Source organism: Engystomops pustulosus, chromosome 6, assembly GCF_040894005.1.
Source record: "Engystomops pustulosus chromosome 6, aEngPut4.maternal, whole genome shotgun sequence".
Classification (NCBI taxonomy): domain Eukaryota; kingdom Metazoa; phylum Chordata; class Amphibia; order Anura; family Leptodactylidae; genus Engystomops; species Engystomops pustulosus.
Genome location: NC_092416.1, coordinates 55,050,345 through 55,063,471, shown reverse-complemented (window position 1 = coordinate 55,063,471; position 13,127 = coordinate 55,050,345). Strand labels below are relative to the sequence as shown.

Below are 13,127 nucleotides of genomic sequence, written 5' to 3'. Positions count from 1 at the left end.
TTTTATTATTTTTTTGGCTAAAGGCAGCAGTCTTAATTTATAAAGACATGTCCAGCACACAGGCAACCACCCCTACAAGGTACTTATTGTGGTTTTATATCGATTTGCCTGGTGCCATTGAACGTGGCATTCACACATTTTTTCACTGTTCAAAAATTTAGGAAATATTTATTGAGATCCCACAGTGATCAGGAGCACTTTGTTCCTTAGAATCCCTGTGCCAGTGGGCTTGTGTTACTGGTTCTTCCTTCACATCTTTGGGGTTTACATTACATCTTTTAGTAAAAAGTTTAGTAAATAGGCAGCTCTGGACCAGTCATGAAGCTGCGATGATTTCCAGTGTCTGACAATACGAGGGTAGCTGGCACCACACACCATACAACGATTATGTGCCAGGAAAGGTCCCTTTAGTTTTACCCCATTGAGGTCTCCATCAGAAGTTGGTTGAAATGGTGTGTCATATATATACTATATTTATAAATATAAATCGCTGTCACACTGCCCTTTTTCTTATCGCTCATGCACTTATTTACACCCGTGCAGAGAGAATAAGCTTCTGTCACGGGACGACTCCATTAAAAGAGTTTACTCACAAACTATTCTATCTGATCTCTTATCTACAGGATAGAATATATTGTTAGTGTCTGATCACTGGAGTAAAGTTGTTACGACCTCCAGGGATCACAAAAACTGGGGTTACCAAGTCCTCTGTGTGACTACAGTGCTACTGCCCTAGGATATATTCACTTTTATGGGACAGATTGAGGTTACATTTTCCTCTTCAATGGGGTAAATTTATACCAAATTACATGAAAGAAAAGTAGTCAGAGCTCAGCTTTTATTTTTCAGTGCACAGAAAATACAGGTCCCCCAACCAAAGGCACTTGTTACCTATCCAAAAGATAAAAGGCAAGGGTCCCAACAGTTGGACCGCCATGGATTGTGAAATCAAGAGACCCACTTTAACTTCAGGGCACATTATGGGGCTGCTATTTGCAGCAATCTCCTGGAGGATTTGGTTGTCTGATCGGTGCATTCACCGGAGCTATTCAGACAACTGGAATTTAATGCAGCTCTAAACATAATAATAATAATCTTTATATAGCGCCATCATATTCCGTAGCACTTTACAAATCAGAGGGGAGATGTACAAATAAAACACTACATTAGGCTAAATTCACATTAACATGTGCCTGCCGCACTGTAACACGGCGGGCTCACGTCGGCGCCGGGGAGAGAAGGAGAGTATTAACGCCGCTCACCCCCTCCTTTCTCAATAGAGAAACATGGGGCACGGCCCCGTATTGCGGGGAAAGATAGGACATGTCCTATCTTTCTCACGGCTACGGAACGGTATGGTGCCATACCACTCCCGTACAGCTTCGTGCGTCCATTGACGTCTATGGGGGTTGTATATACGTCGGCCTAGTATACGTTCCACATACGGCAGTTTGAATGTAGCCTTACAGAGTACAAAGAGTCACATTGAACAATAGGAGTCAGGGTCCTGCTCGCAAGAACTTACAGTCTATGAGGATGAAGGGGTGACAAAGAAGGTGACTTGTTCAATGGCCTGGCCATTCTTTAGGGGATAAAACAATTAAATAAATATATAAATAATTCTGAATGAACCAGCAGCTATCGATATGCACTGAAACCAGGGTGCATCAGTCTGCAGAGAAACCTGTGGAGGACTGATCCAAAGAACCCTGGCGGCTACTGCACTGCTGTACAGCCCAGAACATCCCCCTGAGAAAACACATTTCACCATACGAAGGTCATTGTTGATGATTTTGAAATGTCTTCTATTATAAAAAAAGGGAGAAAGGATCATCTTTACAAGATGTTGTTTCATATTAGAAGCTGAGAGCGTTAAGTGTGACTAAGGAGATTATAAGATAACCGATCTTTCATGTGTCTCATGCAGAGCAAATCAACATCTGTTCAGATATCCAGCATTAGACCCATTTGGGGCAAAGTATCACCCGATTATGTTCAAAGGAATGTATAACATTTCCCATTTCACACAGCAGTAGGTGTATGTTAAAGCAATGGTTCTGCATCTGTGGATGTGGCTAATTAGTGGCTAAGCCGCCTCTTCATGGTTCACGTTACTTCTTCATAGTATACTGTGTGAGCAAAATATTTCCAGAAGTTCACATTACTGTGGTCCATAAAAAATGTGTCTTTTCGCTGTTTTCTGGAAATTCACCCTATTGCTGTATGTGTTTTCCTTAGAGAAGGGAATATATGCAAGAATCCCTGCAACACTAGAATCCCTGCAACTCAATTTTCTTCGAGCAGTGCTCCCCACCCTTTAAAATGTTCCTAGCAATGCTCCTCCCATTATTGAAATGCCCCCAGCAGTGCTCCCCACCTAGTGAAGACCACTGCTTTACACAATGGTGTTTTTACTAATTTGGGAGCCGGTAGTCTCCCTTTATGGAGGTTCTCCCAATTTATCCATGTTTGACTTCTAGCGATCTCTATCGATCGCTAGAATGGGGGCTCCCACTCCTCCTTATTCATACGTCTAGCCATACCTGGCACTAGCAACAGCCTGCACCCCCTCATTGCAGAACAGGCGCAGACTAAAGTGCAAGAATTTAGAATTGTACATCAATGCAGCGGGACCACTAGATATGTTAGGTCTCCGGATGGGGGCGGGGTTTCATCATACGGTGATAAATTTCCCCATTGAATTTAATGCCAATGTGATCCATCGGTTAGGGGTAACAGGACTCTAGTTTTTATGATTAAGTCCCAGGCGATCATCATGTTATCATCATGATCATCATGACATACTATTGATAGTGTATATCCTCAAGAAAAGATCCCTCAAACCTCATTATGGACTGATCTGTCAAAATAATACCCCAAAATAATGCACCCCTCCCTTACCAAACTTTTTTTTAGTTTCTCTTGTGCATTAATACTATATATATTTCTGGGGCTTTTATTACAAGCATTGTATCAGCCTCGCATGCACCTCACCATTACATACGTGTATACTCTGGAAAGCCCATGAATTGTCCCTCGCCCCCCGGCTTCCTCCCCAAATGACACGGGTTAATTGCAGGAAATGTTGTGGCCCCTCCATGTATGGGGCGAGACAGCCAGGCCCCTGTTACATAAATAACATTTAGGACAAGTCTGCATTGCGAGGCGTAATAGAACTAAAGGGAGTGGGGGTCAGATATGCCTTTGTCTGCTAATAAAACAATTTTGCAGGCAACTAAGCAGAGTGTAGCTGTCAGAAGCTATTAGGCCTCCGGCTGGGGCTTCCATAGGTTGCATGTTATGCAGGATATAAATTGAGCAGAGATAATAATGGCTGTCGATCGGCAGCTGCGGGGAAGCAGGGGTTAATCTATCGGGCTCTTGTGAAAGTTATCTGCTCGGAGTATTAGTTGTGTTTAATAAAGCGCAGTTGCCCTCTCCATGAACCCGGCGTGACTCTACAGTTGGGGTCATTCCAAGTTCAGGCTTTGGACTTTTGACTGCCTTCTGTGTATGTGAAAACAGTCCGCAGCCCCTGCAGGGATCACTTATTCAGCCCTGTAACACAAAACTATTGCCAGCGGGCACCTGCTGGGAGCACTTCACAGGAGGTCCATGGGGGGAAGCTACCAAACTCATCAGGCATTGACAGAGATAATACCAGCAGGGGGGGGCCTCTATGGGATAACTAAGCTAATCAGGGCATCCTAGCCTGACAGCTCATCAAGCCGACGTGTCATTGTCTGGCCACATTGCTAAGCCCAACAGTAGGATGTCGGCTAATTAATGGCGCTTTAATTATCGCTGATAATGAGGAGGAGATAAGCTCGCTCAACCTCAACTTCTTTTATTTTTTATGGATCCAAATCGAAGATGTTACCTGCCTGTTCAGGAGTCGGTTGTCTCCTCAATGTTGAATGTGTGCATAGGCCCCAATTGTCTTTGTCTATACCGGAATATACCATGCAATATACATTTATTTCTCTGTATACCTGAGGCAGAAGACTGAACAGATATGAATAGAGATAATTCCTCACTATATACACTGTATGGGTATAGATGCCATAGAGTGGTCTCCTGTGTATACCAGAGCAGAGATGCAGGCCTGACAATAGACTATATGGACTATCAATACTACAATTTTTGCTTTGTGAACTGGTCTATGATATCTCTGGCAAAAGCACAATATCACATGTTTTCCAGCAGTAATGCATTATTTCAAGATATAAGGATAGGAGATAACGTGCTGATCGGAATAAGGGTCCAAGTGATAAGACCCTCCACCAAAGAAGAGAACACTTAACCCGAATGAAAAGAGCCAACAGTCGAGTTATGTGTCCCGCTGCCCATTTTATACTCTAAGCCAGTGATGGCAAACCTTTTACACACCAAGTACCCAAACTGCAACCAAAACCCACATATTTTTTGCAAAGTGCCAATGTCACAATTTAGGCAGTAACTTATTACTCCCCGCTCTGTCACAGGTTTAAATCGTATAGGCACCAGAGGACACTAATACAGTTAAAAGGAGAAGTTCGGATTATCATTGTAGCTTCCAGGGTTCTGAGCTGCCTGGGAGTACAAGCGGCCGTGAGTCCTGTTTGGTGAACTCTGCGCTGGGGTGAAGGCGAGGGTGCCCACAGAGAGGGCTCTGAGTGCCACCTCTGGCACCTGTGCCATAGGTTCGCCACCACTGCTCTAAGCCCTTAACAGAAAGAGACTAGTTCTGTACTTCACTTTGTCCAGTCGTCCATCTGATTTTCCAAGACGTCTCATCTGTATGAGCCCCTTGTCCTCCATATGCTAAAACCGCAAATGTTTAAAGACCTTATTTAGGTCTTAACTATGTTTCTACCTGTAAAGGCCCTGTTGTCTATGCAGGACGTGTGTGTATGTGTTTTTTAAACACCCGTATCTAGCTAGACATCCATCCCAAACCTCCTGTGAGTTTTTTTTTCCTTCAGAAGGATAGAAGTGACACCATATACTTCAGCTTTCGAGCCCAGAACTTGTGTTCTCATCCATTTCTTTCCTTTTCATCTGCAGTTGAATTTCTTTGGGAAGGTGAACTTTTCACCCAGACAATATGGATTTTTCAAACTGGAGTTTACAAAGAAAACGCAATCCTTATCTGGCCATTAAATAGGATTTTGTGTAAGCTAGCAGATGTTCGGCTTTCCTTCAAATACGGGAGTGAGGGGAAAGTGGTGAAAGATGCTAGAAGGAATCCGGCAGTAGCCCGCAGGGTGCCAGCCTTACTAATCACACCTGTGTACACACTTTGTTAGCGAAAGAGATCATTTTGCCTCAGTGCCCCTCTGCTAATCCTTTTACCGCCAATTATTGCTTTGATTAGAACAGATCATATTATAGGCTAATTGTTTGCTTGCACCTTGGCTGAAATTCCAGAGGTCAAGCAGAGTTCCTGGCGAATGTTTGGAAGTTTCTTCATTCCTTTAAAAGATACTTACTTCTATTCAAAATTTAGAAGTAAGGATACCCATACGTGATATATTTATTGGGTTTTTATTTTATATCTGAAGATAGAAAATAGAAGAATGCATATTATGTGCGCTTAAAAAAGTCACAATGGTCGTATTTTTAAAACTTTTTGAAGCCATAGTTCTGGAGTGCAGGAAATATATGCACCCCACCTTTTCCCTTAATTAGTATTAATTGCTGATCTACAGGTTTCAATTACATCTACTTGATACTATAAAGTGCCAGCTAAGATCTGTAAATGGCTTTCCACAGGGGGGTCATGAAGTAAGAGCTCTCCATACAGAGACTTTGCCAAATAAGGCCGCCCTTGCAAGCGCGTGGAGACTTTTGCTCCACTAGGGGATTCTGGGAAAGATGCTAATAAATATTCTAGGATGGGACAAGGAAAACCACACGTCTTTTGCTACTTTGTAAGGCAGCCCCCTTACATCAAGCTCAATCGCATGATGTGAGATCAAAGCAAAACTATATATATATATATATATATATATATATATATATATATATATATATATACAGGCGGTCCCCTACTTAAGGACACCCGACTTACAGACAACCCATAGTTACAGACAGACCCCTCTGACTTCTGGGGAAGCTTTCTGAATGCTTTACTATAGTCCCAGACTGCAATAATCAGCTGTAAGGTGTCTGTAATGAAGCTTTATTGATAATCCTTGGTCCCATTGGAGCAAAAAATGTTTAAACTCCAATTGTCACTGGGCCCAAAAACTTTTTTGTCTGGATCTACAATTATAAAGTATACAGTTTCGACTTACATACAAATTCAACTTAAGAACAAACCTCCAGACCCTATCTTGTATGTAACCCGGGGAGTACCTGTATATATATATATATATATATATATATATATATATATAACAATAGTAACAGATTCCTAACTGGAGACAGCCATGTTTCGACGTGGTTGCATCTTTTCAGTACAGTGTAGGTAACTGGTTTAGCTGAGTGAGAGGCTTTTGACTAGCGTAAGGGAGTAAGAGACATAGAAAATAAATACAGTAGCACCTGACTTCTTTTGATACCTTTTTGGTCCAATTTAAAGAACCACAAGAGGCCACATCAAACTTTTTGGTGTAATTCCCACATGTTCTAGAAACCACTACTCTATACATATTCACATTCAGCTTAAGTAATGTACAAATGTTCTAGGTGATCCCACATGTCAAGACTAGCGATGGACAGTGCCGGGATCAAGATGAAGAGGAACTGAGGTGAGTATTTAGGCATCCTTTTGGGTTATAAGTCTCTCTTTACTGTGAAACAAAGCATGTTATAGATTAAAGCATTTGTGATTACCTTTACCAGATTGTCTTTTGGAGAAATAGGGAGGCTTTTGTTGCTTTGTTTTTTGGTTTAATGTCTATGTTCTGGTCAAATAAGCTGGGGAACATTCTGACCTTAGGATAGAATGCACTGAAGTACATTAGATCAGATTTAGAGAACCTAAAATGAATGTCCAATTTGTACTTGAAAAACCTGAGCGTGACCCTGAAACAATCCATGGCTACGTTCCAACATGAACTTCTCAAGTGGCCACTAGAGGATATTAAGCAAGGACAGAATACTGCAGTCTCTTCCCAGAACACGGTTCACCCACAGTGCACAGCTCATCCAGATAGCACACTTGATTGCCATTTCATTGTAGAAGGTTGCCACTGCCGCGGGATGGTCTATGTATTTCTATGTGTTACGATTATTCGGCTCTATACAGGTGCCTTTACTAAAGAGACTATTGACCTGCCCAGCTGGGACAGCAAGTTCAAATGTGTTGAACCCCGAAAAGCCTCTGCTATTAGTGAGTTATAAAAATGTTTGATTCAGGACTTTGTAGGATCCTTGAGTTGGCCAGTCCAACCCAGTATGTAAATAAGCTATAAATATACAAGTCAGCTATTGCAAACTTTGATACGACCATGTACAATTTTTCAGACATAGGCTGAACCATCATGGCTCAGTTTATCAAAATCCAAATTGTGCAGGAAAGCAATTTTTTTTCCCTGTGTACCCAGGGTGGTTGTTACCCAACCAAAAGCACCATCCCTCCTATGTAATATATACCAGCTGTGTCCTCTTTCATGGCCATTGGCTACTCCTCACTTTTCCTGCTATTTCCACAAATCCCTGATCTCCATGTGGGCTATGAGTGAGTAAGGGGTTGGAAGCAGAGTGGAACTATGAAATAACCCACCTTGGTTGCACTAGGGGTCCCAAAAGCCATATGGTTGGTTAAGTGCCATGGTGTAGATGAGATATTGGCTTGGAGATGCCATATTACTAGTGTAGAGGTCTTTAAGTTTAGCCTATTTTGCATAAAATTACTAATTAAATAGAAGGCATATTTTTGGATACATTGTACAAAATGAATGGAGGAAATTCCCAAGATCTGCTGTGCTGTGGTGATATCCAGGTCTCCAAAAGACCACTTTACAGTAAATGGATAAAAATCTTCAGAAATGGATTGTCCTGTCATGGACTAGGTGTTCTAATGGAGTATCCAGACCTATAGCAATCAGTAAGGTTACATGGGAATAAAATGATCTATGCGTTAAAAGTACAAATGTCAGCAGCTAGCATCACTTACACATGACGACCCCTGTTTAACCTTTCTGGAAGCTTATAGGAATGCTATGTAGTAACATGGTTATCTTATACTACATATATTCTGGAAGCCCTAAGACAAATAGTCTTGTCACGGACAACTATGAAATGCAAAACATGGCAGCTGCTACACAGTCAAGGAGCTGAGTACTTCCTTGCAGGGGCGGATTAAGACTGTCATGGGCCCTGGACTGTATGAATATTATAGCCCCTACAAGTCTGGATTTACCTTCCTACAGATGGTACTCCATTGAGCTTATTTTGGAATGGAGGATGTGTCCTTATTGAGAGGGAAACAGGTATAAGCGCTCACACACCTGGACATGTAGTCTGTAATCCAGTCTCCACTCCTCTGGGATGCAAGAGAGCCTAGTCCGCCGGCCACGGACACAAATAGTGAAAATTCAAATTCAAGGAATAGCTCAGCATCAGTAGTAAAAATCCATTCTTCTTTATTTCATTTAAATTAAAAAGTCCATAGCAAAGACCAACGCGTTTCAGGAGAATAATCTCCCTTAATCATGGTAACATTTTGCTCAATGCACAACCATATTTAAAAGAAAAGAGGACTGACATGGGCGGGTACACCCAAGTCTGGACATCACTTCCTCTTTACACAGCAGATACAATTACAAATACACAGTGGATACAATTGTCATTACAAAACATTTTATACATTTCTTTAAAAAATCATCATAAGGTCTTCCCTGAAATTCATACCTGAGGGGATCCTAGTGTTTAAATTCATAATCCAATAAGCCTCTCTTTTTCTTAATGCTTTTAGCCAGTCACCACCTCTTTCTGGTCGGTTAACCCTCTCTACACCAAAGAATTTCAAAAAATTTGTTGTTCTATTGTGTTTTTCTACAAAGTGCTTTGTCGCCCCTGATATTCCCTTACTTTTCTTTGACACATCCCCTATATGTTCACTTATTCTGTCCTTTATTTTTCTTTTTGTGCTGCCCACATATTTTATGCAGCATGCTGTGCATTCAATGACATAAATCGCATAGTCTGAATTGCAATTAATGAATGTTTCAATATCAAAGGATCTGTCATTGCTTTTCACAGTGTTACATTTTTTGGCATATGCGCACATATTGCACCTACTCCCATGACAAGGAAAAAAGCCCTTCTGTGAGAGCCAAATTTTTTTGTTTTTTTGTTCTTTGTAAAGACTAGGGGACACTATGCTTCCAATGGTTCTACCTCGTCTGGCTACAAATTGCACTCCCTCCTTTAAGATAGTTCGTAATTTTATGTCACTATTCAGCATTGGCAGATATTTTTTTACTATATTACACACTTGCCCATAGTTGCTGTTAAAATTTGTTGAAAAGGTGATTTTTTCCTTTTTTTGTTTTTTTCTTATTGCACCCTGTTCAGACTCTAATAAAGTGCTTCTGGGAACAGTGTCTATGCGTTTTTTTGCTTCCTCAATATGCCATCGCTTGTACCCTCTAGACTTTAAATTTTGGGCTAATTTCTCACATTCTACTTGAAAAACCTTATCTTCAGTGCAGTTTCTTTTTAGTCTGTGCATCTGACCTAGTGGGATTGCTTTTATCGTGTGGCTCGGATGACAGCTATCAGCCTGTAAAATTGAATTGACTGCTTGTGGTTTACTGTATGTCTCTGTGAGGATTGATCTGCATTTAGGATCTCCTGTGAGGAGCAGATCCAAAAATGATATCTTATCCTTTGCCATATCTCCTGTGAACACCAGATTGCAGGAATTATTATTAATATATTGCCTGAATGAACTTATTCTGTCCTCTGGTCCCTTCCAAATAATGAGGATGTCATCCATGAATCTGCCATACCATAGTATATCACCTATAAAAGGGTTGGCAGATCCATAGATGACACCCTCCTCCCACCAGGACATATATAGATTAGCTATTGATGGACTGAATTTTGACCCCATCGGGGCTCCCTCTGTTTGTAGGAAAAAATCACCATTAAAGCAAAAGTAGTTAGTCTGAAACAAGTGGAATACAGCTGACAAAAGAAACTCCTTCAAATTATTCTCATACCCACTGTATTTGTATAGGTGGTGTTTGAGTGCTTCCATAGCCAGGTGATGGGGGATGCAGGAGTATAAAGCTGTGACATCACAAGTCACCCACCTGCATCCCTCATCCCACGCAATATTGCGCATTGCCTGAAGTACAGATGTTGTATCTCTTAAATATCCAGGGGCTCTCTGAACAAGGGGCTGAAGGTGCAAATCCACCCAGTTACTCAGCCCCTCATTCAGGGAGCCAATACCCGCAATAATGGGTCTTAGCGGAGGTGGGAAAACAGGTTTGTGGATTTTTGGCAATCCATGAAAGATAGGTGTGATGGGGTTTTTATTAAACAGAAAATTAGCTTCTTTTTGGGAAAAAACTCCTAGAGCTTTACCCTCCTCTAACAATCTCAGAAGATGCTCTGAAAAAGACTCTACTGGGTCTTCTTTAAGCTTTCTGTAGGTAGACTCTCTATCAAGCATTGTGTATCCAATCTTCTCATATAATTTAGCATCTAAAATGACCACTGCACCCCCCTTATCCGCACTGCGGACTACAATATTAGGATTCCTCTTTATGTCATACAAGGCAACACTTTGTTTCTTAGTTAAATTCCTAGATGGAATTGTATCAGTCTTTAGGTTCTGCTCATGTAGGTCTCTCAGCTCTCCCTCAATCAGAGCATGAAAGTCCTCCAGAACAGAAGCTCTAGACTTGATGGGATAGAAGTGGGGGTTGGGAGTCATTAAAATACCTGGAGTTAGAGGGGCAGTATCAGTATTGTGTCCTTATTGCTTGCTTTCAATCTGCAGTTTCAGGACCTATGGAGGACCTTCAAAGGTCCTGAAATGGCTCTTGTGTACATGTGTATTGAGAGCAGGAACAGATGTATGAAGATTTCATTGGTGAAGGCCCTTCCCTGTATAAAATTTGGTGGGTGGTTTGGGTGGCCATGGGCCCCTTAGAAGGTTACGGCCCCATGCTATCGCCTATATTATAATCCACTACTACTTCCTTGTGTAAATGCGGCATACCAAAGTACACAAGAAAATATGGTGGAACCAGGATGAAGTCAGATGATCATGGTTCCAGGTACAGTTTTGTCGGCAACTACCATACAGGTCCATACAGAATGGAAGTCGGCACAAACGGGCACAAACGCTTTAATAAATGTGGCCCCATTGTGTGCACCTTTTGGTCTCATCAGACTGCAGTGACAGCTCGTTTAAATCTTTTTGGTTTAAATTTTCTTTCTTTTTTATTTTAAATTCAACAATATAGACACAAACTATTTCAAAACCTCATTAAAATACAAGAAACCATAAAATACATTATATTAAAAAAATATGACAATGAAGTAATACCATTTCCCAATGATTAATTCTGCAATTGTTTCTATTCTCTTTCTTATGGTTACTGACTGCACGGATGTAAATAAAAATTCCAGAAGTACTGAAAGTCTGGGAATATTTCTCAACCTTAATTCATCTTTAATCAAAAACAAAACCAACAGTTTTTCCGAGTAATTCCCATGAGCTAGGATAGTTGGGGTCAACAGAAGTTAAGCGTCCATGAAACAGGAATACTGTCCGTTGCAATGTTAATAATCATGAATATCCTTGAACATGATAACAATGTTGGGATGTCAAGGCGAAGCTATACCACAGATTACAGTTCTTATATCTATAGGAATGATTTAGTATTTTATTTGACTCAAAGTATACTACTACCATATCTGCATGGGGTAATGGCAACAAGTGGCTGATTTTCTCCAAAAATGAATTCTTTTGCATAGGGGAAATAGAGACTTAATCTATGATAGATATGCTGAATATGGATAACTTTGTGTTTTTAGTAGAAGGAGGAATGTGAAAAATATTGCTTTATTCTAGGATTGTACCTGGATATGCACCACTCAGGAGCACTGGTGTGTGAGATTGCATAGCAAAATGCTGCCCTGCTTTAAGTCACTGTTGTAATAGCTTCTGTTTGAATAGTACAGCAGTTACTCATAGGGACGAGGTTGTGCTGTGTTAAGAGATCTCATGTACCAGTGCTTCAAGTCGAGATACTATCTGGGAAAACATTTTTTGCTGCTGTCTGCAACTTTGTATGCCCAAAACCCATGCTCATTTTTCTTGTAAGAAAGTCTTAGATGATAATTTGCAATTTTTCTTTGCCAAAGTTGATAAAACTAGTGACCCAGAGAATTTCTGTAGTAACTGTATGCTTTCCACAAACTGGGCTTGCTGGGGGATTATTTATCAGGGCTTCTGCACCAGGACACTGTTGTAGAAACCCTGAAATAATCGCAGATGCTAGCTGCAGCCGGTGACTTTGCTTATCTCTAGAAATAATTAATAACCCCCGCTGTGTCTATATGGTCTTCTTGAGTGACTGGTAACAAACCACAATTTTATCCTATGTTGGTGATATAGTAACTGTGCTATTTGTTGCAGTTTGCAGGAACGCTTTCTGATGGACTTGGAAAGACTATGGACAACAGGCATCAGACAGAGAGGGAATATATCCGTTATCATGCTGCAACTAGCGGGGAGCATTTGGTTGCTGGGATTCATGGACTTGCTCATGGTATGACTGAATAATTTTTGTGTCTGTTAGAATATATTCCAATGTCCCCTCCAAAACATATATATGTTATATGTACACATCTGGCCAGAGGTCGATCTCATTATAATTGCTTTTTGTCTGTAGGAATTATTGGTGGACTGACGAGTGTGATCACCTCCACTGTGGAAGGTGTTAAAAATGAAGGCGGTGTCGGCGGCTTCATCTCTGGCTTAGGAAAAGGTCTAGTTGGAACCGTTACCAAACCTGTTGCTGGTGCTTTGGATTTTGCTTCAGAAACTGCTCAAGCTGTGAGAGATACGGCCACCCTCAGCGGGCACAGGTTAGTACCAGCACCATCATTCAGTGAACGGTCTTCTAACATCTGTTCTGTAGACATCTTACATTTCCAAGTTTAAGGGGACC

General features: G+C 41.1%; 1 protein-coding gene across 2 annotated transcripts in view; it reads left to right on the top strand.

Moving 5' to 3' along the window:
- Positions 1 to 13,127, top strand: part of VPS13D (vacuolar protein sorting 13 homolog D) — a 134,391-nt gene that overhangs the window by 80,862 nt on the left and 40,402 nt on the right. For both annotated transcript variants that reach the window (XM_072156176.1, XM_072156175.1), the window contains 2 exons: positions 12,593 to 12,725; positions 12,849 to 13,044. In XM_072156176.1, the coding sequence (XP_072012277.1) occupies positions 12,593 to 12,725; positions 12,849 to 13,044 (329 nt within the window). The remainder of the gene's footprint in view (positions 1 to 12,592; positions 12,726 to 12,848; positions 13,045 to 13,127) is intronic.